Source organism: Panthera leo, chromosome A3 (assembly GCF_018350215.1).
Source record: "Panthera leo isolate Ple1 chromosome A3, P.leo_Ple1_pat1.1, whole genome shotgun sequence".
In the NCBI taxonomy this organism is placed as follows: Eukaryota; Metazoa; Chordata; class Mammalia; order Carnivora; family Felidae; genus Panthera; species Panthera leo.
In genome coordinates this window covers 102,949,116-102,965,987 of record NC_056681.1, presented here as the reverse complement: position 1 = coordinate 102,965,987, position 16,872 = coordinate 102,949,116, and the positions used below count along the sequence as shown (strand labels likewise).

At 38.5% G+C, this 16,872-nt stretch overlaps 1 protein-coding gene across 6 annotated transcripts in view; it reads right to left on the bottom strand.

Annotated features, from left to right (window-relative positions):
• ANAPC1 (anaphase promoting complex subunit 1) overlaps positions 1–16,872 on the bottom strand; it is a 96,256-nt gene that overhangs the window by 14,164 nt on the left and 65,220 nt on the right. For 4 of the 6 annotated variants that reach the window (XM_042933052.1, XM_042933056.1, XM_042933055.1 and 1 more), the window contains 11 exons: positions 14,829–14,905; positions 14,246–14,336; positions 14,097–14,150; positions 13,000–13,217; positions 9,355–9,441; positions 6,910–7,027; positions 5,884–5,961; positions 5,454–5,521; positions 4,305–4,443; positions 2,088–2,174; positions 281–376 (listed from right to left, as the gene is read on the bottom strand). In XM_042933052.1, the coding sequence (XP_042788986.1) occupies positions 281–376; positions 2,088–2,174; positions 4,305–4,443; positions 5,454–5,521; positions 5,884–5,961; positions 6,910–7,027; positions 9,355–9,441; positions 13,000–13,217; positions 14,097–14,150; positions 14,246–14,336; positions 14,829–14,905 (1,113 nt within the window). Of the gene's footprint in view, positions 1–280; positions 377–2,087; positions 2,175–4,304; positions 4,444–5,453; positions 5,522–5,883; positions 5,962–6,909; positions 7,028–7,966; positions 8,536–9,354; positions 9,442–12,999; positions 13,218–14,096; positions 14,151–14,245; positions 14,337–14,828; positions 14,906–16,872 lie in introns of those variants that run through there. The other 2 variants (XM_042933057.1, XM_042933058.1) reach the window with 2 other exon arrangements.

Genomic DNA, 16,872 nt, shown 5'->3' with positions numbered 1-16,872 from the left:
TCTTTTCCTCTGCTAATCAGGGGAAGAGAAAAAAAGGGAAGAATGGGGACCATAGAGTAAGACAATCCACTAAGAGGCATTCCTGTTATCATAAATTCTAAGCTTTTTTTGTCATATACAGAGTTTTCAAGTTTTATAGGGTTTCCTTTTTGTGAATTTCTAAAAGCAAATGAGAGACCAAAAAGATGGGACACAGAGGGAACCTTACCTCATGGTTCAGTATGTTACTTAAAATACAGTATAAATCTCATCAGAATTAGAATATGTTTTTTGACCATACCTGATCCATTGCTATGTATGCAGGCAACATCTCTGGGGTCTCCTGAGTGACACATTCATAGAGTACTGAAGAAAACAGATCCAGAATTTCCTGTTTCTGTGAAAAATCAGAAACATTTTGTAGCACATCAATGTATATTCCAAAATCAATTCAAGATTGTATAGCAACTACTATGGCCAATTCTTAAGCTCTGCAGTCAATGACATAATAGGGTAAAACAGCTATCTCTTTATAAATCATAGTGAATGCAACACTAAACATCAATAAAATATAACAAAGTCCCAAAGGACAGTTATGGATGTAAGTGCTGTGAGGAGAGGAAGGATCAGCAGGGGTAAATGAGCAAACAGGACACATAGAGATATGCCCTGGGTTAGGCTGGCAAGAGCAAGATCCAGAAAGAAAACCCAGCATCCAGAAAGATGCAGCAGAAAACACTGAGCAGAAGAGGCATGGAGGAGGCAGCACAGCCAAATCCAGCTAGGCTTAAGGAAGGGCACGGACCTTCATCAGAGACCCGTGGCCCTGAGTGCATGCCCAGCCCTTACTAGCTGTGTGATCTTGGGCATGTGAGATCTCTGAGTAGGATTTCCTCATCTGTAAACCTGGAATGATAAAGTACCTACCCCCAGAGTCAGAAAAATGAGAAAATTACATAAAGTACTGAGCAAAGTATCTAGTAAATAGTAAAGATTCAATACGTTAAAGGGGTTAAAATTATTTCATTTAACCCTCAAATCAACAGTATAAGGTAGGTTCTACCATAATCCCACTTTCAGAAATGAGGAAACTGCATCGTGGAGGGTTAAAAATTTTCCAAAAGCTACACGCACTTATAGGCAACAGGTGACCAATCCCAGATAGCAAATTCCTACATCCAAGCTTTGCGATCTGCAATGATGGATTAAATAACATATCCACTGGGCACCCTTTGAATCCTGAAGAGAACAACAGTTTTACAACCAACAGAAAAAAGTGTTATAAAATACAGAGGAATAAGACTACGTAAAAGTAAGAGAAAGGTAAGAAACACTGAAAATAGCAATCAGTACAACAATGCACATTAATACCACCTATCGAAATTAATGTCTTAGAAGTTTTTTTGTTTTATACACACACACACACACACACACACACACACACACACACACACAGAGGAATATTACTCAGTCATCAAAAAGAATGAAATCTTCCCATTTGTAATGACATGGATGGAGCTACACTGCATTATGCTAAGCGATAGAAGTCCATCTGAGAAAGACAAATACCATATGATTTCACTCATATGTGGACTTTAAGAAAGAAAACAGATGAACATATGGGAAGAGGGAGAAAAAAGAAGAAAGAGGAAACAAATCACAAGACACTCTTAACGATAGAGAATAAACTGATGGTTGACGGAGAGAGGTGGAAGATGGGCTGGGTGGGAGATGGATACTAAGGAGGGCACTTGTGATGAGCACTGGGTATTGTATGTAAGTGACGAATCACTGAATTCTACTCCTGAAACCAGTACTGCAGTGCATGTTAACTAAAAGTTAAATAAAAATTTTTTTAAATAAAAGAAAATTAAAAAAAAAAAAAAACTTTAAGTCGTTTCTTGTATCAAGGCAGGGAGTTATCGAATTTAACAGTTTTTAGTCTATGAAATACGTGTATTTGCCAAGCAAAAATCATCCAACATACCTGAGGTGTATCGGCAATCTCAAAGACAGGTCCAGATGTTACAGAGGTTTATGGTGGTGTCCGCAGGTAGAAATAATAGCAAATTGTAGTCTAACAGCTAAGCAAAACATATGACACATACCTGACCCATGTTCACGGTCGGTTTGCAGAAATATTCAGCAAATGACAGAAGTGCTGGATCAGAAGTGAATGCTGAAATTGTTTCTGGCTGAAAAAAATAAAAAGCAGCAACAAATAGAAGTGAGATATTAGAGGTTATTTTCCTTACTACTCAAATTGTAATATATGCAGTTGTAGGAAATCAACCTCACTGTTTTCACACAATGTTCCCATAAAGCCCAAGGTTGTACAAACTTGCTAGCGCTTCACCAACCTGTTCTGCTAAGAAGTTACAAGAAGCTTTTCTGCACAAGCCAAATATGAGCAACTGATTTATTAGAGGCCAATAATAAATAAGTCTTTCTTATACAGCTTGCCCCCAAAAGGCTCTCCCTTCTTCTTCATGAACTAACTGAAAAACAAGTAAGAAAGCAGAACTGGGGCGCCTGGGTGGCTCAGTCGGTTGAGCGTCCAACTTCGGCTCAGGTCATGATCTCACGGTTTGTGGGTTTGAGCCCCGCATCGGGCTCTGTGCTGACAGCTCAGAGCCTGGAGCGTGCTTCGGATTCTGTGTCTCCCTCTCTCTGTGCCCCGTCCCCGCTCATGCTCTCTCTCTCCCTCAAGAATAAATAAAACATTAAAAAATAAATAAAAAAATAAAAATAAAAAAGAAAGTAGAACTGTTACTGAAAAGATAAGGACAAAAGCCTATGTACCACTCAAGCCACTCACAAATAGGTAAAGACCGGATGATTCCACTTATATGAGGATCCTAGAGTAATCAAATTCAGAAACAGAAAGCAGAATGGCAGGTGCCTGGGGCTGGGAGGAAGAAGGAACAGGGAGCTGCTGTTCAATGGGTACGTAGGTTCAGTTCTACACGATCAAAGAGTCCTACAGATGGATGGTGGTGGAGACTGCACAACAGAGTGAATGGACCAAATACTACTGAACTGTACACTTAAAAAAAGGGCTATGACAGCAAATTTTATGTATTTAGCCACAAAAAAAAAAAAAATCACTCACAGTTCAAGACCGAAAATGGAATATAAAAGTATTAAAAAGTATTACCATTTTCCACTGAGGTTTATATTTTACTTCTGAATTCTCAACAAGCAGGAAATTGAGATGTCTTTCAATCTTTATGTAATTTTCCAATTCAAAATCAAGTGTAAACTTACCTATTTTCTTTACAAATTAGATTAGGGTGTTTAAGATGGGCTCTAACTTATATAAACAATAGTGTTTAAGTTAAGCAGTATCCAAAAGTCCTTCAAGACTATTTCATAGACAACCTATCAAATACTGCCGAACCAATACGCTGATGTCAACTACGTCTATTTAAACCCTGGGAACTATCATAAAGGCTCGGTCATAAGTAACTGACTCAAAATGAAATGTGTGTTCAATTAAAATAAACACTATCTCCTTATGAGGGAACACAAAGAATGCTAATCCAGTCCTCGGGCCACCACTCAGCCAGTCCGCCAGCCACATTTTTGCCTCCACAACTACCCTCCAGGGGTCCTGACTGCTTTAAACAGCCACTCAATATATCTTCTGCAGAACACATTTGCTCGGGGAATTCCTGAAAACTGCAGTTAAGCTGAGACATTTCACTGTTAGACTGAGGAACACATTTCTAGCATGGGGAACTTATTTGAGTTCTGGAATGTAGAGTAAAATACATACTGACCACAGTGGCACCACTGCGTCTCACACACTCTTACTTCCAACTACTTTTTCATTCTAAATACTCTCGCATTAGCAGTCAAGTACTGTGAGAATCATAAAGCAAACTGATAAAGCTGTCCTCACTTTATCCTCACCAAGATTAGAGCAACAAACAGGGAATGGGGGTTAAGAATGAAACTAATTAGTGCTACCTTACAAAAAATTTTCTCTATTTCTGCCATGAATTAGGCAAATCTTAACGTGAAGATTAATAAGTAAAACTATTAAACTATACATTTTTATAGTGTTAAGATACATTGTCCCTGCTGCTAAATGTAAAGCATCCTTAGACGCCGGGTAGGTGGCCCACACTGTATTGTGGTTGCTACATGAAACAACAAACAGACCCACGGCCATTCAGCCTTTACAGTTTGCAGCAACGGGACAGAGCGGATTCGCCTAAACGGTACCGTACCTGTCAACACACAAGTACATGCTTTGGGTGGGACAGTGGGATTTGTAATCATTCCCTCTCATCCTTGAGTTTTTAGCCAATCAATACTACCTTGAAAGCCCGAGCTTCAGAGTTCCTGTTAGCAACAGTCTGGGCCAACAAACTTTGCCACCCCATCGGATCTTCCTTGTAGGAGAGCTGACCCGCTCTGAGCTTCACATATAGAACCCCATCCTTAGAAAGGATTGATCTGAAAGAAAACAAGAATGATTTTATAGGAGGTATTATTTGCAGTTCTCAGCTGGAAACAGAGTGTCTCTCCACACCATGTTCACGTGAAATGACGTCTTTATTATTTTCCAGTAAGGCACATGATTATTTACTGAGTCTAAAATTAAATCAGTCCCTATGAGAAAGCCAAAATGAAGTTCTACTTTTCTTTGGTGTCTGGGTTCATGGAACTTGTTCAGTAAGAAGGGGCTCTGCTCAAGTGTGAGCTTCAAAGGCAGTATCTCATCTGACACTTCTTCATATTCCCTTTATCCTCTAACACTATGAGTGGGACACTGGAAGTACTAAGTACCTGCTGATTGGTTTGCAGCAGAAAAAAAAATGCTGCAAATCTAAAAAGAACAATACAGAAAACAGCTAACGTATACTTTAAGGGAAAAATAAATTGGGACCAAACCATAACAATTCTTATGGGCTTGTTAAACCTTTTGGAAATTTAAACACTTACACACTACTTGATGCATAAAATTAACACTCTGTTCATTAAAGCGACTACTTGCATATGACTATTTCCACCCAAAAGCAATCTATCATGATTTTAATTTTATGAGAACAATCCAACAAAAGAATGACAAAAAGATGCAAAAGATGTGGTCTGACAAACATCAATGGTTATAAAGTTCCTTTTGTAGACGGACACATATGCTAGCCTTACTTTTTTTTTTTTTCCAGCCTTACTTTCTTACACTGATTACCTCTCATTACTGCTACAACGGACAATTCCATTATTGTACCAACTTATGTCACTTCAAGTTTCTCATTGAATAAATGTAACTGTTTTCTAAACTGAATCTCATAATTCAAACTGTGTTTCAGTTATAAACCACTTTATTCAAAATACACTCTACATATTGTCCTGAATGAGATCAAAGGGTGACAAGGACCATTCCAGTGAAGAATCTGCAATTTCTACCTTCCCATATACTTTATTCACTTCACAGATACATCTAAGAAATTCAATATACTTACTTCAAGTGTTGTGTTCCCTTGCTTAAATCTATGAGCAGTTCCCAGTATCGTGGCCCTTTTACTTTAATCTGCCAAGATAAATGTGAACACAGTCAATCCAATGCTAAAAAGCGCCGGTTTGAAAAATGAAACCCACGTTTCTCAGAGGAAATAAAAACAACGGGGCTAGAAAGAGACACTGAAAAGTTAACAAGCTCCATTTCCAGACACATATGTCTGTGAATCAAGTTCTGAGGCCGTCTAACCTATCAGTAAAGACCTCCAAGTAAAGACTTTCTCTGTTCCTCCTGACAACTCCTCCTGGGGCTGCTTTCTGATTTCCTACAGAACACCGAGAAAGCAGAGGCTTTTACTTACCTATCTCTGATGCTATACTGTTCTAGTTGAACTGATCCCTTGTGTACATCTCCCTAAATCACATCCCACTTACCTGCTTTAAAAGGTGGAGTTCTGGAAGAAGGGTAGGGGCCATCAATTCTTCTTTGGTTTGTTCATACCATTGAGTACCCTTCACAAATGTAAAAGAACAGCCACAATTCACTATGTAGTTAGGGGAAGCTACGAAGAAGAAACAGCATTCTGTACTTCTTCCCCACACTTTCTACACAGATTGTCAAATGGCATAAAATGTTCTCTGACATCAAGTCTTAAAGGGCTAAGTCTACAATCCTTTGCTGGACCTGTATCACCTTACACCAACCACTTCGAGCCTTGCACTTCACATGCTAGCAGTGCACTTCTGAGGCCTCTGGGTTTTTGTACACGTTGTCTTCGCTACTGGAAACGTGCCCCTGCTCAGCTGGCAAATCTCAGCCCCAACACTGTGTCCACCGCGACAACATCTCCGATCCTCAACAGCTAGATGGAGCATTTCCCCTCTACGCCCCCTGCATTCTACACATACTCCCAATTACCACTCTATTCTTACTGCACCCATGCCTGACCACCCAGTGGACAGAAGTCCCTTAAGGAATACAACAGTTTGATCTTTGTACCCCAGAGCCTAGCATAGTTTTGATACACAGAAAGTACTTAATAATATTCTGAATGAAGGAAGGGTAGACACATGACTTATTTATATAATCTGTACATCTAAATCAAAGATCTCTCATCAAATACATGATCTTGGGCTTTAAAGCACCCTGCAAACAAATCTAAGAATAGTTCTAATTTAACTCTTCTTTAGAACACGGGCATTTTCAAACATGGATATTTTCAAACTATAGGCTCCACGGACAAAAGAGCAGCTGATGACCTCTAAAATATTGCTCTCATAGACTATAAACGAGCCCAAATGGCCTGGCCGGATGTACACAAATTTTAGAAGCTTCAATTTTTATAAGAGGTTAATTCACCACTGCCATCTTTTAAAGGACAACACTTTTGAAATATCTGAGCTGCAAACAGGTATGAGTGGTAACAAAATTACAAATAAATGGAAGGAGGAAAGAATTACCTTATAGGTAACTTCTAAAAGGGCATAGCAGGGCATGTTTGTATCCACGTCCACAGGCACCAGGAGCCTCGGTTCTGCAGCCAGCACATATAGGTGCCGCAGAGCCTGGAGATGATACCTATCCACAGAAAACACAGGGAGGAGGTAACAAACAGGGGACAACAGTGTGAGCTCTACAACCTGCTGCTGCTGACACCCTGAACCACAACAGAAGCAGGGGTTGCTATCTTCCCATGACAGCAATCCTAACGGAGGACGACAAGATTCAGTTAAAAAGCAATGGACAGATTCTCTTTAAAAAATTACAGGGACGCCTCAGTGGCTCAGTTGGTTAGGCCACTGACTTCGGCTCAGGTCATGATCTCACAGTTCGTGAGTTCGAGCCCCGCGTCAGGCTGTGCTGACAGCTTGGAGCCTGGAGCCTGCTTCAGATTCTGTGTCTCCCTCTCTCTCTCTACCCCTCCCCTGCTCACACTCTGTGTCTCTCTCTCTCAATAATAAATAAACATTAAAAAATAATAAAATAAATAAAATAAAATAAAATAAAATAAAATAAAATAAAATAAAATACAGACACACGATCCTCGACCCAAGAATTCCTTACATGCATTTCACAGTTAAGAGGTTTTAAAGGAGGTAAAAATTATCTTAACGTGAAAATAATTCATCCCTTATAAAATTTCTCAAATAATCCTTTTCTGCCCCACACACGCATTTTTTACCTTCCTAGGGACTTATTTCTAGTTATTTGGTTTTTGGCTTCAGGGTTGATAGTAGAGGGAGAAGGAAAGCTCTTCTACATACACACACTTCTCTACACAAATGCATACACACACCTGGAATCTAGGACACCAAAAACTAATGGGTAAGATTACAGTAATATTTTTCTTTCTGTGTGCTTTTCTGAGTTTTCCAAAAAAATTTTTAAACTTTAAAATTTGTATTTCAGCATTTCGACACAAAAAATTTTTTAAGATGGCATTTTAAGATGTCATAAAAGGATAAAATGAGACTTAAAATTTTTCTTTTTAAACTTTAGTTACAGCAATAGCCTCCCTCTTCTCACCCAAACCTACCCTTTCCTATAAATTGATTAGAACTGAAAGCAACTCAAAGCCAGAAAAAAAATGATATTTATCAGTTACATAAAAGTTCCTGGTGCTAACTTGCTTTGTTCAAAATAGCTACACCAAATGATTCTCTGACCAGCAATATAGGAGTGTGGCTCTTTGTTGTACCCTAACCAATAATTGGCTTTAACCGTTCAAAAAGTCTTTCCTAAGTTGACCAGACACCACTTGTCAGAGTTGTATTATTTTAACAAGAATATTCTTGTGCTCCACCTATCATCAGAGTTTGGACATCAGATTAGGCAGCTTTTACAAAACAGCTTACTTTCATTTATCACTTTAAACTACATTATGCTATAGTTTGACAGCTTAGTTACTACAATTAATGCTCCATCTCTTGAGGCTTTTCTTAGCAGATGAGCTGAATGCACTGGTCACTGCAGATGTCTCTGGAATATAAGGAGCTATTTTCTTCCCTTCCTCTGGATCCAGTGGAAACCAGCGATGCCTGAAACTTCTTGGGAAAACTGAAGAGCTGCTGATGGTTCTTTGTGCTCTAAAATGCAGAACTTCTGTATTATCAGACCTTTTCTACATGTGTGAGGTCTTATGGCTCAATGCCACTTCTAATTTGTCTCTGATTCTTTGCTGCATTTTGCTTTTCATGTCCCTTCCATTTCATTTATACAAAACTTCTCAGCATGCAGGATGCCTAGACAGACCAGTCAGTTAAGTGTCTGACCCCTGATTTCAGCTCAGGCCATGATCTCACATTTCATGAGAATGAGCCCTGAGTCAGGCTCTGCACTGACAGCACAGAGCTTGCTTGGGATTCTCTCTCTCTCTCTCTCTCTCTCTCTCTCTCTCAATCTCTCTCTCTGCCCTTCCCCTGTTCCCACTCTTTCTCTCTCTCTCAAAACAAATAAACTTTAAAAAAAAAGTTCTTGGCATTCATGTAAAAGACGGAAAAAAGGAATTCATATAGACAGTGGATAGTGCCACTAAATCAGACCAATTTCTCTCTTGGAATTAAGCAATTATAGTACAAAACATATCATCTGCAGCTTCTGTTGGCTACTATCTTTTGCTTAATGAATTTTTCCCTAAAGTTAACTTTGTTTGGCCCACATCTGGGGTTTACAGCAGTTCTAACGACTGAAGAATGGTGGAAGACTGATGGATCAGTCCAACAGCTATCCGAAGTTATCTTTAGGTCTAATATTTAGAGAAACTTTTTAAAAGATTTAGCCAGGAAGGTAACTAAGTTCAAGAAGAGAATAAACTAGTTTGGAAATGAGTCCATGGAACCAAAGCACAAATCATCCCTTGGAGAACTTAGGAAAGATCACATTGAGGACAGAATCACTAGACTCACCGGTTGTCAGTGCTGTGAGCTGGGAAGTGTGGGTAAAGGGCACAGAGGAGAGCAGCAATGGAAGAGTTTGATGTACTCAAAGAGTACCTGCAAAACAAAGGCCGGAGTGAAAGAGGTTATTAATTATACTGAGCAAACTCCCAAGGCCTTCTTCAGAATCAGTTCAGTGGAGTACCATGGCAAGGCATACTGACAACATGCCTCGATGAATGCAAGTGTGTCAATGCTGTGAATGTCTCACTTTTCAGTTAGTCTTTAAGCCATTTCTTTTTTTTTTTTTTTAATTTTTTTTTTTTTTAACGTTTATTTTACTTTTGAGACAGAAACAGAGCATGAATGGGGGAGGGTCAGAGAGAGAGGAAGACACAGAATTGGAAGCAGGCTCCAGGCTCTGAGCATCAGCCCAGAGCCCGACGCGGGGCTCGAACCCACAGACCGTGAGATCGTGACCTGGGCCGAAGTCGGACGCTCAACCGACTGAGCCACCCAGGCGCCCCTCTTTAAGCCATTTCAAGACCATCTACTATTGAAAGCAAAAGCAACAACTCACAAATATTAAATCCAAAACCTGGATTAATAAGCATGGTTTTTGAACCTAAAATATCACCATACTGAGGACCATTAATGCAATCCAAGAGATTATAGACACTGAAAAAGACACGAATGAAGGACACCACTTCTTCTCTGGTTCTACATACACCTACTTACAGAATAATAAACTTGACTTCTAAGAATACAGGGTTTTTAACTGGGTATTCTCAAACTATTTTTTCTGTTTCTGTAAAGTCTGAGCATCTCCTTAGAATGAAAAATGAAAAAGGCAAAAGTTATCAGAAGAAGTTACGATGAATGTATAAACAACAATTTCCTCTACAAACAGCTTTTTTTCTTATCAATACTATAAACTTACTTTTATCAGGGCCACATAGTCTTCATAAAATCTTCTGAAATTTTCCTTATATTATTTTACTCTTGCTCAAACTCCGCATGGCAATCAGGCAGATCAGTCTAAAGTTCTAGAGTTTTTCTTACAAATATTTTGAAATAAAGATGGTTCACTGGGCATCATATAAAACCACTGCTGGGGCACCTGCATGGCTCAGTTGGCTGAGCATCAGACTTCAGCTCAGGTCATGATCTCGCAGTCCAAGAGTTCAAGCCCCACGTGAGGCTCCGTGCTAACAGCTCAGAGCCTGAAGCCCACTTCAGATTTGTGTCTCCCTCTCTCTCTGCTCCTCCCCCAATCATGCTATGTCTCTCTCTCTCAAAAATAAACTTTAAAAAATAAAAACACTGTTGCAGATAATATACATATATATTTTATTATGTGGCTCAGTCGGTTAAGCATCCAACTTCAGCTCAGATCATGATCTCACAGTTTGCGAGTTTGGGTCCCGCACTCGGCTCTGCACTGTCGGCACAGAGTCTGCTTAGAGCTTACTTAAGATGCTCTGTCTCCCTCTCTCTCTGCCCCTCCCCTGGTAGTACACGCATGTGTGTGTGCGCGTGCGCGCTACCTCTCGCACTCTCTCTCTCTCAAAAATAAACGTTAAAAAAAAAAGAACAAGAGAGATGCAGGGGTTTACTTTGGAAGAAAAAGTTTACAAAAATCATAAAAAGAATTTTCATAGTAATATGGGGGAAGGAGGAAACAAGGAGCTGTTGTTTAAAGGGGACAGAGCTTCAGTTCTGCAAGGTGAAAAAGTTCTGGAGATTGGCTATACAACAATGTGAATACGCTGACTACTACTAAACTGCCCATTCAGAAATGGTTAAGAAGATAAATTTTATGTTATGTGTATTTTACCACAAATAAAATTTTTTAAATAAATATATAAGCCAATATGAAAACGGGTAGAGGAGACTTGGACATCACAAAAGATTTCCAGTTAGCCATTAAAGATATAAAGGGGGCTAAATATCATTATTCAGAGAAACGGAAATTAAAACCACAACTACTACCAGATGGCTAAAATTAAAAAGACTAACATTACCCAAGTGTTGGAAAGGATGGGGAGCTGGAACATCACACAACACTGATGGGTATATAAAATGGTACAACCACTTTGGAGCACTGATGGCATTACCTACCAAAGTTAAGCACACACATACACTCGTAGATCTACTCATAGATCTATATACAACAAAATCAAAGACATGTAAAACAATATTCATAACAGCCCCAAGCCAGAAACAACACATCCATCAAGAGCAGAGTAGATCAATAACTGTGGAATAATCATACAATGGAATTCAACAGCACAGAAACAGGAATAAACGATCGCTACATACAACATGGATTAATCTCACAATGTTGAGCTAAAGAAATACAGTTGATCCTTGAACGATGTGAGGATTAGGGGTACCAACCCCCCCACATAGTCAAAAATCCGTGAATAACTTATAACTTCCCCAAAGCTTAACTAACTGCCTACTGTTGACTAGAAACCTTACGGATAACATAAACAGGTGATTAACACATTTTACATGTTACGTGTACTGTATGCTGTAATCTTATAATAAAATAAGCTACAGAAAAGAAAACATTAGGAAAACCATAAGAGAAAATACATCTATAGTACTGTACTATATTTATCTAATAAATTTTGAATTTAAAAATTTTGCATTTCAAAAACAGGCAAAGCCAGTCTAAGGTGTTATAAGACTAAACAGTGATTATCTTTGGATAGAAGTAAAGTAATAATTAACATAAAAGGGGGACGCCTGGGTGGCTCAGTCGGTTAAGCGTTCGACTTCGGCTCAGGTCATGATCTCGCTGTCTAGCCCCGCATCGGGCTCTGTGCTGACAGCTCAGAGCCTGGAGCCTGTTTCAGATTCTGTGTCTCCCTCTCTCTCTGACCCTCCCCCGTTCATGCTCTGTCTCTCTCTGTCTCAAAAATAAAAAATAAGTGTTAAAAAAAAAAATAAACAGAAAAGGGATAGCAGGATAGAAACAGGTATTCTGAGTTCTATCTTGATCTACATGGTAGTCTACAGGGAGAAGTCTTATAAAAAGATGAGGAGGTCAGGAATGACAGATGCTGGAAAGAGAGCAAGGAAGGTAGAAACTAAGAAAAAGAAACTCTCATAGGACTTGGTGTCTGAAGTGTTCCTGAACTTTCAGTTCAGTAGAAGGGTAAAGTCATTAAACAGTGGGGAACGGGAGGTGGCGCACTGAAGAACTGAGTACCAACTCCTCTGAGAATGTAGAGTGACCATGGTCACTACTAAGTAGGGCATAAATTGATGGTTAAACTACAGAAGGGCCCTTTTAAAGTGTAATTATACCCCAGGATAAGCTAACAGCTACTCAGGATCAAAACTTTCATGGATCTTTAAATCCAAAATAAGTCACTCCAATAGATCTTGCTCAAGAGATCTTTTCATTACGGGGCGCCTGGGTGGCTCAGTCAGTTAAGCGTCCAACTCTTGGTTTCAGCTCAGGTCATGATCTCACGGTTTCATGAGTTCGAGCCCCACATCGGGCTCCAAGCTGACAGTGCGGAGCCTGCTTAGGATTCTCTGTCTCCCTCTCTCTGCCCCTCCCCCGCTCATGCTATATCTCTCTCAAAATAAACAAACTTTAAAAAAAGTTAAAAAAAAAGAGAGATCTTCTCACTGAGGAAAAAATACATATTCATTTACCTTCCTCCTCCCAGAAAGAGAAGTCCAAGGGCCATGTGATGGGCTAAGTGGAAGCCATAGTTCATTTCACCACCTGTTTTCATGTGCAAGAAGCGACAGAGCTGCAAAACCTTTAGGTTCCCCGAGCCAGCCATCACCATGGCGAGAGACAGAAGCACCACACTCAGGCAGGTCTCCAGGTTGTACGGCCCTGTCTGGAAATGCAAAAAGACAGCATACTACAATTGTTGTGTTACAGTTCTTTATTATCAAACTAAATTGGCCATCGTTAGACTACAGATATTTATTAGTTTAAAAAATCTGCAAAAAAACAAATATTTTCTCTACAAAATTCAAGTTCGGTGTAGAAAATTCAAAAAATAAAGTATCAAAAAGGAAATAATAATCCCTTGGAATACTAATACCCAATGACAACAGCCATAAATATTTTGGCCTTTTCCCCAAATCTTTTTCTATACCCATGGTTTTTTTCTTTTTTTCAAATGAAACTGAGGTATTACTATACATGGTATTTTTATCTCTTTAAATCTATGACATATGAGCAATCTTCACTCATAAAAAATTCTTAGAGAACATGAGTTTGATAGCTCCACGGTACAACAATGTACAGATACACTACAGTGAAATTTACCTAATTACTTTTAGACTTTTTAATTTTCAAGTTTTCTCATATTATACATAAGGTTGTATAAATCTGTGTGGTGTTTATCAGAATAAAATCTTACTCTCTCCTGTCACTAGAGGGGCAATGTCTCAAAACTGAATTTTTACTAAGTGCTAATTTTTTTAAAAACCAGTTAACAATATTCAGTCCCGAGACAGGATGGCGTAAGGTACAATAATCCATGAAGGATACGGTTTTTGCTCTCACAAGAATTCAATGCCATGTACATCCTTCAAGGATCATACTTGCCCTTAATTAATATCCCAAAACACAAATATAAAGATGGGCCAAAACTTCAAATCCTCCATTCTAAACTCAAACAAATTGCAGAGATACTTGACAACACACAGGTAACTGAATTATCAGTGAATTTTCTTCAAATTCAATTTAATTCCCAAGAAGAATAATCATTTATGATAAAAAAAAGACTTACTACAGAAGCATTAGGTGCAGACAAATATGTCATAAAATCTTTTGCAAATTTATGCTGGAAAACAAAAGAAAAAATCTAAAGTTAAAAGAAGTGTATCAACGCGTTGTTAAAAAAGAAAACAGAACAAAGTAAACTAAGTTATTTCTTACCAAACAGTTAAACGCTGATAAGTTTTCTGAGCCCGCAAATCGAAAACCCAGAGACAAGCAGGCTCCTGCAATTATGTAGACATGTGCCTGCCTGAAAACAGATTACAAGAAATTTAATACTACCTTTATTTTGCTTTAAAATTCATTATAAGTATTATCTTGGGGTAAAAACAATAAATATTCCTGCTCTCTAAACTAGTTTTTATTCTCCTGGGAATGCTCAATTGTGCCTCTACTCAATCAGCATGATTGATAAAGTGTGCCTCTTGCCTACGTGCTTCACACACAGCAAAGAAGATCATTTTTGAGAACTGCCAATTTTTTTTTAATGGAAAGGATAAAAGGAATACGTACAAGTTAAATCTCTGATATTGTTTTTTCAAGGCAAGAGCTCTATACTTGAGAGAGCTAAACAAATAACTAAGAAAAAATCAACTCTGAACATCTGATAAGTGATGGTTGGAAACACGGGGGATTCGGAATTACTCAAATCAAGGAGAGAACTTCTCCTACACAGTGTATTTCTATTTATTTATGAGAGATGCTAGGGTAGCTCGTTTGATTTACACATTTCATGACTTACGATAAAGTTTCCAAATTCAAATCCTCTGAGCAAGGCAATTCAATTTCACTGAGAGAGATGCTATTTTCTCTTATAATCTGTCAAAATAAAAAGCAAGAATACCTGGACATTAATATTCAAGTTACAAATATTAAATGATTTGAAAAATAACATACTGGCACCTAGGTGGCTTAGTCGGTTAAGCGTCCAACTTCGGCTTAGGTCATGATCTCACAATTTGTGAGTTCAAGCCCCACATCAGGCTCTGTGGTGACAGCTCAGAGCCTGAAGCCTGCTTCAGATTGTATGTCTCCCTCTATCTCTGCCCCTCCCCTGCTGACACTGTGTGTCTCTCTCTCAAAAATGAACATTAAAAAAATTTTTTTAATCTTCTGCTTATCAAAAGTAACTAAGAAAATGAATAGACCGCCACAGACTGGGAGGAATATTTGGAAAACATAAATCTGGGAAAAAAAGAAAGAAAGAAAGGTTTGCAGAAAAAAATTCTAGCTGCTCAAAAAGACCAGCATCACAAATTTTAAACGGGCAAAAGATATGAAAAGACACTTCACAAAAAAAAGATACATGAAGGAGCAATAAACAAATGAAAAGGTCCTATTCTTATTAGCCGGAGGGAAATGCAAAATGAGACAACAATAAGATATCATCACATACTTATCAACACACCTAAAATTAAGAAAACTAATACCACCAAATACTGACAAGATACACAGCACCTAGATTTTTATAAATTGTTGGACAAAGTGTAAAATGGTATACTCTCTAGAAAAAAGATTTATCAGTTATCAAACTAAATATATAATCTACTCCATATCTCAATAATTCCAAAAGAAATTAAACCATAAACCCACAAAAATATCTGTGTACGAATATTTACAGTAGTTTGATTCATAATAGCTAAAACCAGAACCCAACCCAGGTATCCAACAAAAGAGAACAGAAAAAGAAACAAAGGACTACTCACAGAATGCAACACTTACTAACTATAGAAAGGATGAGCTACTGATATACTTAACATCTCAAAATCAGGCTGAGTGAAAGAAGTCTTATATGAAAGGATATACACTGTATGTGATTCCATTAACACAAAGTTCTACATCAGGCAACCTAATTTATTTTGGGAAAATGTCAGAAAATTAGCTGCCTTGGGGGTAGGAGGTGAGTATAGATTGAAGGGGCAGGGAATGAGGGCACTTCTGGTCATTTTGACAGAGGTTTGTTTCCATGAGCTTATGCATGGTCAAACCTAGAATATTTGAGATCTGTGGATTTCATCATATAAAATTTTATCTTAAAAGGAAGAAAATGTAAACAAATACTGAATTCTAGTTAATGATACATAAGCTGCAATATGTAAGGAAAAGTAACTACTGTCTGCAACTAACTTTGAAATTCACCAAAAAATGATGGATTGGATAAACGATAAATGGGATAGGTGATTAAACAAGTTTATAAAGTAAAATACTAACTGTAATATCCAACTAGTGATATGGATGTTGTACAAAGTTTTCAACCCATATTTTGAAATTTTTCTTATTAAAATACTGCAAGAAATACTATAATGTTCTCAAAGATAAACAGATTTACTTTATAAGTAAAAAAAAAACCGGGGCACCTGCATGGCTCAGTCAGTTAAGCATCCAACTTTGACCCACAGTTCATGAGTTAGAGCCCCCCGTCGGGCTCTGTGCTGACAGCTCAGAGCCTCAAGCCTACTTCGGATTCTGGGTCTCCCTCTCTCTCTACCCCTCCCTCGCTCATGCTCTGTCTCTCACAAAAAAATAAACAAACAGTAAAAAATTTTGAATTAAAAAAAAAAAAAGGGGCGCCTGGGTGGCGCAGTCGGTTAAGCGTCCGACTTCAGCCAGGTCACGATCTCGCGGTCCGTGAGTTCGAGCCCCGCGTCAGGCTCTGGGCTGATGGCTCGGAGCCTGGAGCCTGTTTCCGATTCTGTGTCTCCCTCTCTCTCTGCCCCTCCCCCGTTCATGCTCTGTCTCTCTCTGTCCCAAAAATAAATAAAAAATGTTGAAAAAAAAAAAAAAAA